Genomic DNA, 18,598 nt, shown 5'->3' on the forward strand with positions numbered 1-18,598 from the left:
CTCCCATGAACTCCAGTATATCCTCGATGCCCGCGGTGTACGGCAGCCCGCGCAGACGCACACAGTCCCGCGTGGCGCTGGCGGGGGGCAGGTAGGGCTGGGGGGGGCTCAGCACAGGCAGAGACACCATGGGGGAGGACGGGACAGACGATATGAGGGGGGTCGACATGTAGCGATTCAACACCTAGAAATACACACAAGATAGAACAAGAATTACTTTGTGTGTGTGTGGGGGGAGGGGGGGGGGGTGAGTGAGTGTGAGTAAGTGAGTAAGTGAGAGTGAGTGAGAGAAAGAGTGAGTGAGTGAGTGAGTGAGTGAAAGAGAGAGAGTGTGTGTGAGAGAGAGAGAGAGAGAGAGAGAGAGAGAGAGTGAGAGAGTGAGAGAGTGAGAGAGTGAGTGAGTGAGTGAGTGAGTGAGTGAGTGAGAGTGTGTGAGTGAGTGAAAGAGTGAGTGAGTGAGTGAGTGAGTGAGTGAGAGTGTGTGAGTGAGTGTGTGAGTGAAAGAGTGAGAGAGTGTGTGAGTGAGTGAGAGAAAGAGTGAGTGAGTGTGTGAGTGAGTGAGTGAAAGAGTGTGAGTGAGTGAGTGAGTGAGTGAGTGAGTGAGTGAGTGAGTGAGTGAGTGTGTGTGATTTTTAACAAGTTGACCAAACTTTATTAAAATTTTCTGTATAAAATTATATATGTATAAAAAAGAAAACACACACACACACACACACACACACACACACACACACACACACACACACACACACACACACACACACACACACACACACACACACACACACACACACACACACACACACACACACACACACACACACACACACACACACACACACACACACACACACACACACACACCAAAGAGTTCACAGCAGTCCGTTTCCCAGGGTGACAGAAACACAGAAATACAACACACAGATTGTGTAATGATATAAATGTTATTTTCAGTTCATAATCGTATGATCTGAACATTCGTCACACTGTCTCTGGTGTGTCATGTTGCCATGGCAGCGCTTCTCTAGAAACGCAGGAAGCAGCTGTTGTAATCGGTGTGTGTGTGTGTGCGTGTGTGTGTGTGTGTGTGCGCGCGCGTGTGTGCGCGTGTGTGTGTGTGTGTGTGTGTGTGTGTGTGTGTGCGTGTGTGTGTGTGTGTGCGTGTGTGCAAGTCATATAGAAACAGTTTTTTTTTATCGATTCATCGATGACGAATAATTTTTCGAGAAATGCTAAAGAAATTAAATGCATGAATGTTTTTTTCAGAGGAAGGCGCGTGTGTGTGTGAGAGTGTGAGTGTGAGTGTGAGTGTGAGTGTGTGTGTGTGTGTGTGTGTGTGTGTGTGTGTGTGTGTGTGTGTGTGTGAGAGAGTGTGAGTGTGTGTGAGAGTGTGAGTGTGTGTGTGTGTGTGTGTGTGTGTGTACACAACTATTTCTGTGAGAACCAATTTGAGTTTTAGACCTTGAGAAAATTTTGACCGGTTCTCCCTTTGGGACAGGCCTTTAAAGGGCTGTTTGAGGGTTAACACTAGGTTTTAAGGACAGGCCTTTAAAGGGCTGTTTGAGGGTTAACACTAGGTTTTAAGGTTCAGGTATGAATTAGGTTTATGTTAGGGTTAGTGTAAGGGTTGGGGTTAGGCATTTAGTTTGGATGGTTAGGGTAAGGGGCTAGGGAATGCATTATGTCAATGAGTGTCCTCACAAGAATACCAGTACAAACGTGTGTGTGTGTGTGTGTGTGTGTGTGTGTGTGTGTGCGTGCATAAGTGTGTGTGTGTGTGTGTGTGCGTGCATAAGTGTGTGTGTGTCATATAGAAAAAAAAAATGTCTGTGATTATTCATCGATGACAAATAATTTTTCGAGAAATGCTAAAGAAATGAAATGCATGAATGTTTTTTTCAGAGGAAGGCGCGTGTGTGTGTGAGTGTCTGTGTGAGTGTGAGTGTGTGTGTGTGTGTGTGTGTATGTGTGAGTGTGTGTGTGTGTGTGTGTCTGTGTGTGTGTGTGTGTGTGTGTGTGTGTGTCTGTGTGTGTGTGTGTGTGTGTGTGTGTGTGTGTGTGTGTGTGTGTGTGTGTGTGTGTGTGTGTGTGTGTGTTAAGTGTCTGTGTGTGTGTGTGTTAAGTGTCTGTGTGTGTGTGTGTGTGTGTGTGTGTGTGTTAAGTGTCTGTGTGTGTGTGTGTGTGTGTGTGTGTGTGTGTGTGTGTGTTAAGTGTCTGTGTGTGTGTGTGTGTGTGTGTGTGAGAGAGAGAAATAGAAAATAGAAGAATGAAAGCCACAACTTCCCCTCTTTCTATCTCAAGTCTCGACATTATTTTGAAACATAACTCTGAAGTTACACAACAAACACAAACCTAAATGTACATCACACACAGAGAGGCTTTAAAATCTATTTCATTTAAAAAAGGACTAAACTAGGGGGCGCCCTTAGCTCAGTTGGTAGGGCGTCCCCCCCCCATGGGCCCTTAGCTCAGTTGGTAGGGCGTCCCCCCCCCATGGGCCTCGGCCAGCAGCGGACCCGGGTTTGATTCCAGCCCGCGGTCGTTCTCTGCATGTCACTCCCCTCTCTGCCCCATTTCACCTCTGTCTCTACACTATCAACAGTAAGGGCTGTTGCCGCTAGTCAACTTAAAACTAAATGTTAACTTGAGATTTTTTGGGGTGAGAAAATTTAAAGGTGTAGTCAGTGATTCTGGAGAACGCTTGTTGTCCAAATCAGTGAATATCTCCTCATGATCCACTACCTGTCTGTACTGTGTGTGTGCTGGAAAAAAATCCAGTGTTAATACACAGCCTAGGCTCTGTAAACTGGTATATAGACAAAGGAGCTGTGTGAGTGAGTGAGAGAGAGAGTGTGAGTGTGAGTGTGAGTGTGAGTGTGAGTGAGTGAGTGAGTGAGTGAGTGAGTGAGTGAGTGAGTGAGTGAGTGAGTGAGTGAGTGAGTGAGTGAGTGAGTGAGTGAGTGAGTGAGTGAGTGAGTGAGTGAGTGAGTGAGTGAGTGAGTGAGTGAGTGAGTGAGTGAGTGAGTGAGTGAGTGAGTGAGTGAGTGAGTGAGTGAGTGAGTGAGTGAGTGAGAGAGAGAGAGAGAGAGAGAGAGAGAGAGAGAGAGAGAGAGAGAGAGAGAGTGAGTGAGTGAGTGAGTGAGTGAGTTATTTCCTCACCTGTTGTACTTCTGCTGCAGTGCTCCTGAACAGTTCGATGTAGCGCTTGCCCAGGATCTGTGTCTGTCTGTCTGTCTGTCTGTCTGTCTGTCTGTCTGTCTGTCTGTCTGTCTGTCTGTCTGTCTGTCTGTCTGTCTGTCTGTCTGTCTGTCTGTCTGTCTCTCACCTGTTGTACTTCTGCTGCGGTGCTCCTGAACAGTTCGATGTAGCGCTTGCCCAGGATCTGCTTGTGTTTCTTCAGCGCGTTCTGGGCGTATTCCTCACACGAGAACAACACAAAGGCGTCTCCGGTCGGCCTGCCATCCGGGTACTTCACAAACAGCAACCCCTCTGCCCCGTCCGTCACCGGGCTCTCCGTACCCAGGAACGAGAGCACGTCCTGGGGGGAAGCCGTGAAGGGAAGGCCCCTCATGCGGATGATAACCTGGTTCTCCTTGGACAAGAATTGCGAGACTTCGTTGGAGGTTCCTGGAAGTCAGAAAGAAAAATAAATGATTAGTTACACTTACACACCTGGCAATCTCTCTTATTACTATTATTATTATTGTTAAAATGGACAATTTGACCTTCATTTTAGGTATAGGTATTTTTTTTTTTTTAACCTTTATTTCTACAGGTAAATCCCATTGAGACCGAAGACTCTTTTGCAAGGGAGACCTGTTTTCCTTTCCCACGTTACCATTCACACACACATTCATACACCGATAGCAGCAGGCTAACTATCGACATTCACACGAGGCAAGGTGGGTGAAGTGTCTCGCCCAAGGACACAACAACCATGACACAAGTGGCAGGGCGGGGATCGAACCTCCAACCTTTTGATCATCGGCCGACCCGCTCTACCACCTGAGCCACAGTCGCCCCAAATATATAACATGCATGTATATATTGGCTATTTGCAATTGTCTGGAAGTCAGAAGACAAATAAATGATGGTTAGTTACACACTTGGGATCATTAAAACAACCGTCATTAAATTTTTTTTTTTTAAAGTTGATATTTTTAACTTTAGTGTGTGTCAGAGAAGTGAAACATTTTCTAAGGTTTATTCTCATAACTGAATAAACAAACTTTCCTCACAGGGAAAATGTAGATCCCTGGAACACTGTTTGAAGTTAGAAAGCTTCCTGAAAAGTTACTGTTTCACTGTTGTTGTTTACAGCAGCAGGGCCCACGGTTTGGTTTACAAACATATTCTAGTCTTACGTTTGGTTCCAGGTTCCTCAATATCAATCAATCAATACTAAGAATTACATGTAAATAAATGGTAAATGGACTTGACTTATATAGCGCTTTCTAGCCGATTTTCTCAGCCCCAAAGCGCTTTACATTTCTTACCACATTCACCCATTCATACACACACTCATACACCGATGGTAGAAGCTGCCATGCAAGGCGCTCTCTGAACCATCGGGAGCAATTTGGGGTTCAGTGTCTTGCTCAGGGACACTTCGACATGTGGCGGGGAGACGGGGGATCGAACCTCCGACCCTGCACTCCAGAGGCGACCTCCCTACCCACTTCGCCACTGCCGCCCATGTAGAGAAAATATGTTTAATAAACTAACTGCAGGCTCTGTGAATGTAAACAAACCCCCCTCTGAAACTACACAGTGACCCTTTAACCGTCAAATGGCCCGGCCCTATTCTCCAGCTATATTTACCTTGAGCTACTTTCACTTCCATTGATAAAAGCAGCTGTGAATGTCGCCGTCTGTCTGTACTGATCTCAACAGGTGTAGGTTAAGTCCAGGGTTGCCAGGTCTGATTTTAATAAGCAACTTACAAATATTTAATTTCATTTTTTGGGGCTAATTTCAAAAGTACAGGTGTTTATTTGAGCTTGCTGTCCATGGCATTAAATACAAGGTTAAATTATATAATACACATTATCTTTATTCCTATTGAACTAGATTAGCCTAGCCTATATTTTACAATCCAAAACAAAGGGGGCCTAGTATGTCTCCGTTTGCTACAATGACTATACTATAGGAAATTTAAGTTTTCAAAATGAGTATGAGTAGGACGTTAGTAGGGCTTTTAGTATGAGTAGAACGTTAGTAGGGCTTTTAGTATGAGTAGGACGTTAGTAGGGCTTTTAGCTTTTAGTATGAGTAGGACGTTAGTAGGGCTTTTAGTACGAGTAGGACGTTAGTAGGGCTTTTAGTACGAGTAGGACGCAAGTAGGGCTTTTAGTATAAGTAGGACATTAGTAGGGCTTTTAGTATGAGTAGGACGTTAGTAGGGCTTTTAGTATGAGTAGGACGTTAGTAGGGCTTTAGTATGAGTAGGACGTTAGTAGGGCTTTTAGTACGAGTAGGACGTTAGTAGGGCTTTAGTACGAGTAGGACGTTAGTAGGGCTTTTAGTATGAGTAGGACGTTAGTAGGGCTTTTAGTACGAGTAGGACGTTAGTAGGGCTTTTAGTACGAGTAGGACGTTAGTAGGGCTTTTAGTACGAGTAGGACGTCAGTAGGGCTTTTAGTATGAGTAGGACGTCAGTAGGGCTTTTAGTATGAGTAGGACGTTAGTAGGGCTTTATTATGAGTAGGACGTTAGTAGGGCTTTAGTACGAGTAGGACGTTAGTAGGGCTTTTAGTATGAGTAGGACGTTAGTAGGGCTTTAGTATGAGTAGGACGGTAGTTGGGCTTTTAGTATGAGTAGGACGTTAGTAGGGCTTTTAGTATGAGTAGGACGTTAGTAGGGCTTTAGTATGAGTAGGACGTTAGTAGGGATTTTAGTATGAGTAGGACGTTAGTAGGGCTTTAGTATGAGTAGGACGTTAGTAGGGCTTTTAGTACGAGTAGGACGTTAGTAGGGCTTTAGTACAAGTAGGACGTTAGTAGGGCTTTAGTATGAGTAGGACGTTAGTATGGCTTTTAGTACGAGTAGGACGTTAGTAGGGCTTTTAGTATGAGTAGGACGTTAGTAGGGCTTTAGTACGAGTAGGACGTTAGAAGGGCTTTTAGTACGAGTAAGACGTTAGTAGGGCTTTTAGTACGAGTAGGACGTTAGTAGGGCTTTTAGTATGAGTAGGACATTAGTAGGGCTTTAGTATGAGTAGGACATTAGTAGGGCTTTAGTATGAGTAGGACGTTAGTAGGGCTTTTAGTATGAGTAGGACGTTAGTAGGGCTTTTAGTACGAGTAGGACGTTAGTAGGGCTTTTAGTACGAGTAGGACGTTAGTAGGGCTTTTAGTATGAGTAGAACGTTAGTAGGGCTTTTAGTATGAGTAGGACGTTAGTAAGCCTTTTTGAACACGGCCTTTCGACTATTTGCAATTGTTGAAAAAAAACAATGCTTTTATTAGGCCGGTTTGCTTGTTTTTTTTTTGTTGCAAGATCTGGCAACCCTGTAACAGCCCCGCAGTACTTCCAGTGTAAAGTCATCTGAGTGTGTTCTATGGAGCATGGGGCGCAGAGGGACTTTGGTATTATCCATTCACACTCTCTCTAAAGCAGGAGGGAGTCAGGCTGTTCAAGGGCCATACGTTTAGTTTTCCCTTAGGAGGTGTGTGTGTTTGTGTGTGTGACTGTGTGTGTGTGTGTGACGGTGTGTGCGTGAGTGAGTGTGTGTGTGAGTGAGTGTGCCTGAGTAAGAGAGAAAGAGAGACAGAGAGTGTGTGTTTGTGTGCAAGCGAGAGAGAGAGAGTGTGTGTGCATGAGTGTGTGTGTGTGTGTGTGTGTGTGTGTGTGTGTGTGCATGTGTGTGTTTGTGAGAGAGAGCGTGTGAGTGTGTGAATGAGTGTGTGTGAGAGAGAGAACGAGAGACAGACAGAGAGTGTGTGTATGGCAGTGTGTGTGTGTGTGTATGGCTGTGTGTGTGTGTGTGTGTGTGTGTGTGTGTGTGTGTGTGTGTGTGTGTGTGTGTGTGTGTGTGTGTGTGTGTGTGTGTAACAGGTGAGCTAGTGTTAGCAAAGAGTGAACGTTTTGGACAAAGACTCTTTCATGAGTTTAAGATAATCTGAGAGAGTCATTTGGATGAGACGGACACACACACACACACACACACACACACACAGGTAACGAGAGAGATAAGGAGAGCGAGAGAGACAGACAGACAGAGAGAGAGACAGACAGACAGAAAGGGAGAGAGAGAGAGAGAGACACACCTCTTTTACAGCTGCTCTCTTTTGCTACAGGTGTGGTATGTTTTTGTTTAGAGTGTAAGAAAGAGAGACAGACAGACAAAGAGAGATACAGACAGACAGAGAGAGAGTGAGGGAGAGAGAGAGAGTGACAGACAGACAGACAAGAGAGTGAGGGAGAGAGAGAGTGAGGGAGAGAGACAGACAGACAGGGAGAGAGAGAGTGAGGGTGAGAGAGAGACAGACAGACAGACAGACAGACAGACAGACAGACAGACAGACAGACAGACAGACAGACAGACAGAGAGTGAGGGTGAGAGAGAGACAGACAGACAGACAGACAGACAGACAGACAGACAGACAGACAGACAGACAGACAGACAGACAGAGAGAGAGTGAGGGAGAGAGAGAGACAGACAGACAGAGACACTTATTTTACAGCCACTAGCTGATGCGTTAAGGTTTTGTCTTCTAGTAAAGTCCATCTCACACCAACACACTTCAAACAGACTCTGTGAGAAGTCAAAAGATATATATATCTGCGTTCTGACCTCCTGCGATCTTGAGGAATTCCTCTCCTGTTGCTTTGTAGACCTGCAAAACAAAACAGCGATTTAGACTTAAAGAACAATTTCAGACGTACTTATCCTTTTGAGTTAAAACACACAATATGAACTGCAGGGAAACAAGGGAATCTATTATCAAATCATTTAGTTTAGAAGACTTTCAGAATGTTTTCTTGCAGTAATTTAAATCAAAAAGTGAAATATATCAGGCGCCTTTTATTTGGTGTGAATGCTGAAAGCATTCACAGCTTTGATATTCACCGCATTTATTATTATTATTCCGCCCGCTTTTCATGCACGTCCATATCTTCAACATGCTTCATTCCACAAACTTCCTTCAACTATCCTCATATTCAGCCCATTTTCCACATGTGTGCTTTCATTCAAAAATTTCAAAAAAATTAATAACTTCATAATTAATAGCAATTAAACAAAAATTATTTAACATTGAAGCGGATAGGAGCAGCATTCCAAACCGCTAAAACTTCTTCTGCTTTGAAACCTATCTCCTCCCGCATTTTTTCAGCTAGAGACTCCATTCAAACGTTAAACAATTCACATTAATTACAGCTATTAAACACTTATTCAACTTTTTAAAATCTTCAACTGTCTTTGAACAAACACAGTTTTAGTTTTAAGCTTTTTTCAACCTCTTTCTAAATTTATAATGGGATCCGGATGGGACGGAATGTTCAGAGGCAGAGTGGGGAAACCAACTGTTACAGTGTAGAACTGGTGTAAAAATACACCAAAACCTTCCACTTAACTGCCTCTCACTCCCACAAATTAAACCCTACGTGGATAATTTTTACATCAAAATGTAGGACATATTCTGCCGGTCGCATAGATGTGACTACTGAAGCAATCGGACTTACACAATGGGAGGTCTGGGCTTCCAAGCTAAATGGTGTCCAACCAACTGCCGCCTTGATAACTGAGACATGACATTTCTGGAGAAAGGCAGACTGTACCACACCTTTGAAATGCTCTGGTTCTCATATTCTTCACATTACAGACATAATCTTCACACTGTGTCTTCATCAGATTCTTCTGGTTCTAACAATAAAATAATTTTGTCAGTTAGACTCAGGGTCCGCTAGTTAGAGGCAGCGGTTTGAGGTGACGTTTTGGATGAAATGACCTCTCTGAGGCCTCTAAAAGGTGGGATTTCTGCCTGATCACAGACCCTCAATAAGACATACACTCACCTTGGTGACTCACTCTGCCCATTAAAGGGCAATTTCACTTTTTTTTCTTGATTCTTTTTTTCTTTTTTCCGCTTTATTAGACAGTTCGTAGAGGCACAGTTGAAATGGGGCAAACACTCTGCTCTTTGAAGGCCTATTTCACACATACATTGTTTTTCATGTCTTTCAATTGTAATTTTATCTAGACATTTTTAAATATTCAACATCATTCCTATTAGAGTTAAACAATTCACTACTGTTCATATTTAAGACTGTTTCTTACTTTTCCACATCTTCATACTCCTTTAGCTGATTCATATAAATTCAAGCCATCAAGGTAGTTTAGCTCCAAGTCTATTCAATTACTATTTCATAGTTTTAAGATTTGTATCCATGTCTTTCAACTTCTTCATAACTTCAGCAAGAAATGTTATTCAAACCTCTATATATTCAACTTTTCAACTCCTTTTAAGGATTCAAATTGTCCCATGTTCGTCTTGCATGGGAGCACATTTCCATAATTCACAATTTTTTCATAAAATTCATAACTTCAGAGATATTTAAAGGTTTATTACACCCAAAAAAGACATATTCTGCCGGTCGCATAGATGTGACTACCGAACCTACACAATGGAAGTTTTGGGCTTCCAAGCTAAATGGTGTCCAACCAACTGCTGCATATCAGTGTATTACAGGACCAAAATAACTGAAGACACTGTCATCAACTGTTGCCATAGAAACCAGTAACATCCCATGTGAAACTGTGTGTGTGTTTGTGTGAGTGAGAGAGTCCGTGTGTGTGTGTGTGTGTGTGTGTGTGTGTGTGTGTGTGTGTGTGTGTGTGTGTGTGTGTGTGTGTGTGTGTGTGTGAGTGAGAGAGTGTGAATGTGAAGAGACGTGCAGTGAGGTTTATGGCTGGTGAGGCACTGTCTTTTTTTAATCCTAATGTTTTTTGGGCTTTGGGGTGAAGAGGAGAGATATGGCACAGTTCTAAATGAAATAGTAATTTATTTACTTGATTAAATATGCAATAATATCTAATATTAATTGCATAGTTTGTCTTGCTGCAGTTATACCATTGTGTAGGCTATTTGAAATAGATAATTTAAAAAAAAACTCATCTCCTTTTAAACTTATTTTACACAAGTATGACCTTTATAAACTTCGACTTTATAAACCTTTAGTTTTTCCACTTTTGTTCAACTTTTCAACTCAGCAGGAAATGCTTTTTTTCAGATCGTTCATTGAACGCGTGTTATCTTTGTCCTGTGGGTGGCAGCAATGTGCTGAAAAGGCAATTGCCGGAAATTAAAAGAAGAAGAAGAAGAAGCCGCCTCCGCTTCCGCCTCCGTTCTAGCCTCCACCGCAATCTTTTATTTTATGTTGTAGCTTACTGAGTTGACTCAGACGAGCTCTCCATCAAGCCATCAATGTACTTTAGCTCCAAGTCTAATCAATTACTATTTCACAGTTTTAAGTTTTTTATCCATATCTTGGAATCTTCTGATTCTCACGGTATCTTCATTTTGTCTGTCAGACAAACGGTTTGCGTGTGAGAGGCAGAAGTTTGAAGGATGCGTTTCGCTCAGCTCTAAAGGTGGAGAGGGACCACAGCTGTTACCAATTGGCCCTGATTAGCTCACCACCGCGCCATAGGAATATAGAGTTCTCTTTATAGATGTGACCTGCTCTGATAGATTCAACAACTTTGGTGGCTTAGTGGTTTAAGCCTAGGTCTCGCAGCCTGAAGATCACAGGTCCGAATCCTGCTTAGGGAATAACATTTTCACCTTAAATCTTTGTGTGAAGGGGAACATGTCTCGTGGGAAGTGCATATGACACATTAGGCATATCTATAATTTATTTTATTTTTTTTTAAACCCTGAGCTTAAAGTTGGTGGTTCAAGTCCCAGTTACCGCAAAATATAGACTTACACGGATTTTCTTCTAACTTTGCACAAATGTTTATTATGACTCAATTATAACCCCATAGGAGTTTAGAGGTCAAAGGTCAAGTTTCAAGGTCATAATTCATAAATTTTTAATTCATTTTTCATAGATTGTATTATTCAATCATTCTATTCATTCAGATATATTCATCCTTCGTTCTTCATCAACATTCAGCAGTGAAGTTTATTCAGCATCAGCTTCAGTTCAGCAGCGCAGCATTCACACCGCAATTTCTTCAGGAATTGCATTTCTAGTTCTTTTTATGATTACAATTTACAGCTCATGAAGTGAGTGTGTGAGTGAGTGAGTGAGTGAGTGAGTGAGTGAGTGAGTGAGTGAGTGAGTGAGTGAGTGAGTGAGTGAGTGAGTGAGTGAGTGAGAGAGAGTGATGTCTGTCTGTCTGTACCTCTATGTATCTGTTTCCCATGTGGTGTTTGTGTCTGTCTGTCTGTCCCTCTATGTGTCTGTCTGTCCGTCTGTTCCTCTGTCTGTCTGTACCTCTATGTATCTGTCTGTCTGTCTGTCTCTCTCTCTATGTATCTATCTATCTGTCTGGCTGTCTGTCTGTCTCTCTCTCTATGTATCTGTCTGTCTGTCTGTCTGTCCCTCTATGTATCCGTCTGTCTGTCTGTCTGTCCCTCTATGTATCTGTTTCCCATGTGGTGTTTGTGTCTGTCCAGTGCCAGGTCTCTGTCTGTCTGTCTGTCTGTCTGTCTGTCCCTCTGTATCTGTTTCCCATGTGTCTGTGTGTCTGTACCTCTATGTATCTGTCTGTCTGTCTGTACCTCTATGTATCTGTCTGTCTGTCTGTCTTTACCTCTATGTATCTGTCTGTCTGTCTGTCCGTCTGTCTGTCTGTACCTCTATGTATCTGTTGCCCATGTGTCTGTCTGTCCGTCTGTCTGTCTGTACCTCTATGTATCTGTTGCCCATGTGTCTGTCTGTCCGTCTGTGTGTCTGTACCTCTATGTATCTGTCTGTCTGTCTGTCTGTCTGTCTGTCTGTCTGTCTGTCTGTCTGTGTGTCTGTCTGTCCGTCTGTCTGTCTGTACCTCTATGTATCTGTTTCCCATGTGGTGTTTGTGTCTGTCCAGTGCCAGGTCTCTGTGTTCTGAGTTGATGAATCGAACCAACGCTTCTCCATTCCTCCGGCCCTGAGCGTTAAGACAGAGAGCCACCCCCCCTCTGACACACACACGGAGAGAGAGAGACACACAGAGAGAGACACACACACACACACACGGAGAGAGACAGACACACACACACAGGGAGAGAGAGAGAGAGACACACACACACAGGGAGAGAGAGAGAGAGAGAGACACACACACACACACAGGGAGAGACACACACACACAGGGAGGGAGAGAGAAAGAGACACACACACAAACAGAGAGAGACACACACACACACACGGAGAGAGAGAGACACACACACACACACAGAGAGAGAGAGACACACACAGGGAGAGAGAGACACACACACACAGGGAGAGAGAGAGAGAGACACACACACACAGGGAAAGAGAGAGACACACACACAGGGAGAGAGAGAGAGAGACACACACAGGGAGAGAGAGAGAGACACACAGGGAGAGAGAGAGAGAGAGACAAACACACGGAGAGAGAGAGAGACACACACACACACAAATCTTATTAAGCAATTTTCTGTGTTTATATGTCATTTTAACAATATTTCTAGATCTGTTCAAAACATTTAACAACATTTTTATTACAGACAGACAGACAGACAGACAGACAGACAGACAGACAGACAGACAGACAGACAGACAGACAGACAGACAGACAGACAGACAAAGCTGTACATACTTAGCGATGCTGAGGCCTTTAAAGAAGCGAGCGATGTCTTGGTCTGAAGACTGCCAGGGAAGTCCTCTCGCTCTGATCACCGTCTCACCGTCCACAGGCTCCGACTTACTGATGACCAGAGAGGGGAATATACATTTAATACAGACATTAGCATATTCAGAAAGAAATAATAATTAAGCCTAGACACTGCACGTGGATAGAGCAACATTTTTAACGTATAGATTTACTTTTATATGTGTGTATGTACGTGTGTATCCATGTAACTTGTTGCTGCTTCTTGGCCAGGACAGGAAAATATGTTTTAATCTCAATGGGACTTTCCTGGTTGAATAAAGGTTAACTTAAAAAAAATCATGAAACTTTGCCAGTTGATTACCGACATTAAAACTATTTATTTTTCTGTATTTAATTTTTTCCAGAAATGTTTTTTTTAACCTTTATTTCTACAGGTAAATCCCATTGAGACCGGAGACTCTTTTGCAAGGGAGACCTGTTTTCCTTTCCCACGTTACCATTCACAAATACATTCATACACCGATAGCAGGCTAACTATCTACATTCACACGAGGCAAGGTGGGTGAAGTGTCTTTCCCAAGACACAACAACCATGACACAGGTGGCAGGGCGGGGATCGAACCTCCAACCCTTTGATCATCGGCCGACCCGCTCTACCAACTGAGACACAGTCGCCCCTATGTCGTTTGCAAAGTATTGAATAATAATAAAAAATCTAGATGTTGAATAAAGCCAAAGGGTTAAACTCAACATTTCATTTTTAGAACATATACGCGTCAGAAGCTTTCTATGGAAACCATGTCTGTTGTACACTGTCAATGAATGAGGAGACTTAAAATTGTCTGTGTATTGGAATGCATCTTCTTAAAGGTGCAGTGTGTAATATGACATCATCAAGAGAGTTCTACAAAGTTCTAGAATGCAACGCTCCCTGGGTAACCCCACCCCTTTAGAATAATAACAGAAGCTACAGTGGCCTTCAAGGACAAGAACAATTCAAAATTCCAAACAATGCACCTGATGACATTCCAACCAACATGGATGCCTCCATAAGACTTGCCTGCTCAATGTATAAAATGTAATACTGATATTTGTAATTCTCTGCTCAGGAGGATAATTCAGATTATTGGCAGAGGTGATTTTACACCAATGAGTACATATTTATGAATGAGGATATTGATTTTAGCTAATACATTACTAAAAATGTTACACAGTGCCCCTTTAAAAATAAAATAAAAAAAATAAAAACTGTTTTAACTGTATCAGTATCTGTGTATCTGTGTATCTGAATCTGATGGCAGTGGGGGCGGGACCCGATAAGCCTTTGTCTTCTCCTGCTTCCCTTCGGACGATAACACAAAGTAATATGTGTGAATATGTCAAAGAGAAAATTGTGTATTGTGTGTAATTGTCCGGAAGAATAAAAAAAAAAAAAAAAAAAGCTTTCCCTGAACAGATTTTATAAATAAATGTGTAATTTTAAAAACATTAAAAAATGTAATTGTCTGCATGTTTGAGCAAGGAAAATGTATCATGTCATGCAACATAAGTAGACAAATTGTAGAAAAAAAAAGTTTTTTAACACTGCAGGTAACAAAAACCATTACTATCTAGTGGAACAAGTTGTACACAAACACAACACAGTAAGTGCTTAACACGGTAACACACTCCCATGGTTAAATGTCAGGGGTTGTTGGGGTCATTTGGCTTACACACACACACACACACACACACACACACACACACACACACACACACACACACACACACACACACACACACACACACACACACACACACACACACACACACACACACACACACACACACACACACACACACACACACACACACACACACACACACACACACACACACACACAGAGAGAGAGAGAGAGAGAGAGACACACAGAGAGACACACACACACAGAGAGAGAGAGACACACACACACACACACACACGCACACAGTTCTGACATTAGGACAGACCAGGTAAGCACTTGATGGCGAAGTTGGACGGCTTTAATAACACGTTTGTGGTTTCCTTGTCGCGGTAATGAATGCTTAGAAGCCCGGGGGGGTTGGGGAGGGGCTGTGTGTGTGTGAGTGTGTGTGTGAATTTGAGTGTGCGTGTGAGTGTGTGAGTATGTGTGTGTGTCTGTGTGTGCGTGCGTGCGTGTGTGTGCGCGTGTATTTGAGTGTGCGTGTGAGTGTGTGAGTATGTGTGTGTCTGTGCGTGCGTGTAAGTGTGAATTTGAGTGTGCGTGTGAGTGTGCGCGAGTATGTGAGAGTGTGTGTATGTGTGTGTGTGTGTGTGTTGTATGAGTGTGAGTATGCCTGTGTGTGTGGTGTGTGTGTGTGACAGAGCCTCTGTGTATGTGCGAGTACGTGTGTGTGTGTATGCGTGTGTGCGCGAGTGTATATGTGTGCGAGTGTATATGTTTCTGTGTGTGTGTGTGTATCCCTGCAGGCCACTAGCAGGTGTGTGAGTCACAGTGAGATGAATGAGCGTCTACGTACCAAGTCCCCGAGTCAAACTTGTACTTCACTGTTTCCACACACGAGAAGATGTGATCTGGAAAAAACAACAGACACAAGTCAAAAATTACACCTTTAAGTGAAGAAAACAAAATAATGATATAACTCAATGTGTTGTTTTATTGTCTGTGTGAACTAAATAGAAAGTGAGTGATATGAACGCTTTAGTGGACACACACACACTGACAGTCTCTCTCTCTCACACACACACACACTGACAGTCTCTCTCTCTCTCTCTCACACACACACTGACAGTCTCTCTCACACACACACACACTGACAGTCTCTCTCACACACACACACACACACACTGACAGTCTCTCTCCCTCTCTCTCACACGCACACCACACACTGACAGTCTCTCTCTCTCACACACACAGTCTCTCTCTCTCTCTCTCTCTCTCACACACACACACACACACACTCTAAACGTTTGGTTGTCTATTCTGTGTGAACAGGTCGACCCAGCTGACAGACATTGTTCCTTTAAGACGCTCTCTGCATTCCTGTCACTCGGGTCTTTTAAAGGTTGTGACGCCACGAGCGACAGAAGAGTCTGATTTATTATCTCTGGAACATTTCTAGAGTCAAGTTACATCCATCCATTCATACTGTAGTTTAAAAGGTGCTACGAGGAACTTTTAAATATTTCTGAAAACAGTCTCATTTTTCCTCTGATGATCATAAATTACATGTAACAGCAAAACGAGACCATCAGTGCAAAGAATGCTATTTTTTATATAGTTTTTCTTAATGCCTTTGTCATGGGTATACGCTCACCCAGGAACAACAGCTGGCGTGGTAAAAACACTACCGCTTTTGTCCAAAGGGGGGCGCTAGAATTAACACAAAATGAAAGTTCCTCGGAGCACCTACAGTCACATTACATCCATACTGTAGTTAATAATATTAAACTGACACAATACTGGAGAGAATTATGGCCAGGGTTGAGAATTCTGTGAAATAATTTCAATACACAGCCCAGCCAGTTTACAGAGCCTAGGCTGTGTATTAACACCAGATATTTAGCCAGATAGTAGCAGATCTTGAGGAGATACTCACTGATTTTAACAACATCTGTGATTGTATGTCCATTTTAGTTCGAGAGTGAGTGAGTGAGTGAGTGTCTGTATGTGTGCATGGGAGAGAGTATGTGTGTGTGTCCGTGTGTGTGTGTGTGTGTGTGAGAGAGAGTGTGTGTGTGTGTCTGTGTCTTGAGTGTGTGTGTGTGTGTCTGTGTGAGTGAGTGAGTGAGTGAGTGAGTGAGTGAGTGAGTGAGTGAGTGAGTGAGTGAGTGAGTGAGTGAGTGAGTGAGTGAGTGAGTGAGTGAGTGAGTGAGTGAGTGAGTGAGTGAGTGAGTGAGTGAGTGAGTGAGTGAGTGAGTGAGTGTGTGAGTGAGTGAGTGAGCATGTGAGAGAGCGTGTGTGTGTGTGTGTGTGTGTATAACTCACTGTGAGGCTCTTCCAGCATACAGAGTATCAGCTGCACCATGCTCATGACTTCACTCACTCCCATCTGCTGCTCAGACTCCACCGTCAGGCCAACGTCTAAAAACAGTGTGATAAGGAACCTGACAAAACAGAGGCTGCGATCCAATCCCCATACTATCTACTATCTAGTATGTAGAAAAAAAGATTTAGGATGTCCCGATTCTTGTGGCCAGATTTAGGATGGTTAGAAGTACCCGGATGTCCTACTTCATGCGGCCAAGATTGTTAGTGTTGAAAAGTGCATCCTATTTGGGCGATTCTGACCCACAATCCAGTGCGCACGTGAAGTGACGTAACATCGACGAAGCCTCCGTATGAAAAGAAACGGGGATGAGACGGATGTAAAAGCAAGAGGCAAGATCAAGGAGCAATGTTATGATGAAATAAATAAGTTAAAGTATGTCCCATGTGTATGCCTACTGCATCCTACCTAGATTATTTTTATTGGTGTATTGTGTGTGAATGGGTGAATGTGTACAAAACAATGTAAAGCGCTTTGAGTCTGTGAAAAACCAGGGGAAAAAAGCTATATAAGTGGAGTCCATTTAACATTTACCATTTAACATTACAGGTCACACGTTTGTAGAGCGAAAATTCCAACATTTTTGCCCAGGGACACTTGGACATGTGGCGGGGAGACGGGGGATCGAACCACCGACCCTGTAGTTACGGGGTCAAGTGCCCTACACACTTTTTTACCCGTATAAATAAAGGCTTAACATTTTTCTTTATAATGAATGGCTTTTATATCCTTTAACAAATTTAAAAAAAAACTATCTGAAATCTGCCAAACTCTACATGTAACTGTTTTAATCAGGCTATATTGTACTTTTCACCAATCTTATTATAATTCCAGCCATTCTACATCACTGTCTAAATGTTTAAATTTTCTTTATCAACTTCATCAGTTGTTGTGTATTTGCATTGTATATTGTGTATCTATTGTTGTTTTTGCTTTGCATTTGTTTGACTCTGCGTCATTGAAAATGAGAGTCACACCACACCCACACCCACACACACACACACACACACACACACACACACACACACACACACACACACACACACACACACACTGATCTTTCGAGTATAAATAAAGGTTAAAGCTGGGGTATATGATTTCTGATTGGTCAAAGTTAACATGAGCTGTACACTTTGACCAATCAGAGCGAGGCTCCGATTCTCTGTCATTATTGGCTGTTGGGACTGTCCATTCACTTTGGCACGACTTTGTTGGTGTAGAGCGTGTCAGGGAGGGACCATAGGAGAGGGACCAAAGAGAACAAGTGGAGCGGTTGAGGTATTTGGATTCGAATCTCTATCCCAACTGCCATTTTCTCACCAAATCCTCCACCCCAGCTTTAAGTGAAAAATGATAATAATAGCATTACAGGTGACATGTTTGTAAAGGATACATTCCAACATGGCGGGCAGAGTGGACTTGTCCTCAGCGCTGGAACAACATCTGTGGAACTCTTTCCTGATGTCGCAGAACGAGAAGAAACATTCTGGAAGGACCAGGTTCTAGAACACACAGAACACAATGACATTCTGTTTGAAACGTCTGACAATAAACAATGGATATGTGATACACAAGGAAGCAGACAGACAGGCAGACAGACAGGCAGGCAGACAGGCTGGCAGACAGTGACAGACAGATAAACACACACACACACACACACACACGTAGGCACACTTACAGAGACAGACACACAACCAGACACACACTTACAGAGACAGACAGACAGCCAGACACACTTACAGAGACAGACACACACACAG

At 43.0% G+C, this 18,598-nt stretch overlaps 2 protein-coding genes across 2 annotated transcripts in view; one reads left to right on the forward strand and one right to left on the reverse strand.

Annotated features, from left to right (window-relative positions):
* The window catches only part of nfatc3a (nuclear factor of activated T cells 3a), a 231,951-nt gene that overhangs the window by 122,320 nt on the left and 91,033 nt on the right, over window positions 1-18,598 (forward strand). The window lies entirely within an intron of this gene.
* The window catches only part of esrp2 (epithelial splicing regulatory protein 2), a 48,603-nt gene that overhangs the window by 14,297 nt on the left and 15,708 nt on the right, over window positions 1-18,598 (reverse strand). Inside the window, exons 3-10 of the mRNA XM_080029282.1 lie at window positions 18,232-18,340; window positions 16,778-16,873; window positions 15,309-15,363; window positions 12,774-12,881; window positions 12,000-12,132; window positions 7,797-7,839; window positions 3,326-3,627; window positions 1-184 (exon numbers count right to left, since the gene is read on the reverse strand). The exon at window positions 1-184 is cut by the window's left edge and continues 53 nt beyond it. Of these exons, the coding sequence (XP_079885408.1) occupies window positions 1-184; window positions 3,326-3,627; window positions 7,797-7,839; window positions 12,000-12,132; window positions 12,774-12,881; window positions 15,309-15,363; window positions 16,778-16,873; window positions 18,232-18,340 (1,030 nt within the window). The remainder of the gene's footprint in view (window positions 185-3,325; window positions 3,628-7,796; window positions 7,840-11,999; window positions 12,133-12,773; window positions 12,882-15,308; window positions 15,364-16,777; window positions 16,874-18,231; window positions 18,341-18,598) is intronic.

Source organism: Ammodytes marinus, assembly GCF_949987685.1.
Source record: "Ammodytes marinus genome assembly, chromosome: 1".
Taxonomy (NCBI): domain Eukaryota; kingdom Metazoa; phylum Chordata; class Actinopteri; order Uranoscopiformes; family Ammodytidae; genus Ammodytes; species Ammodytes marinus.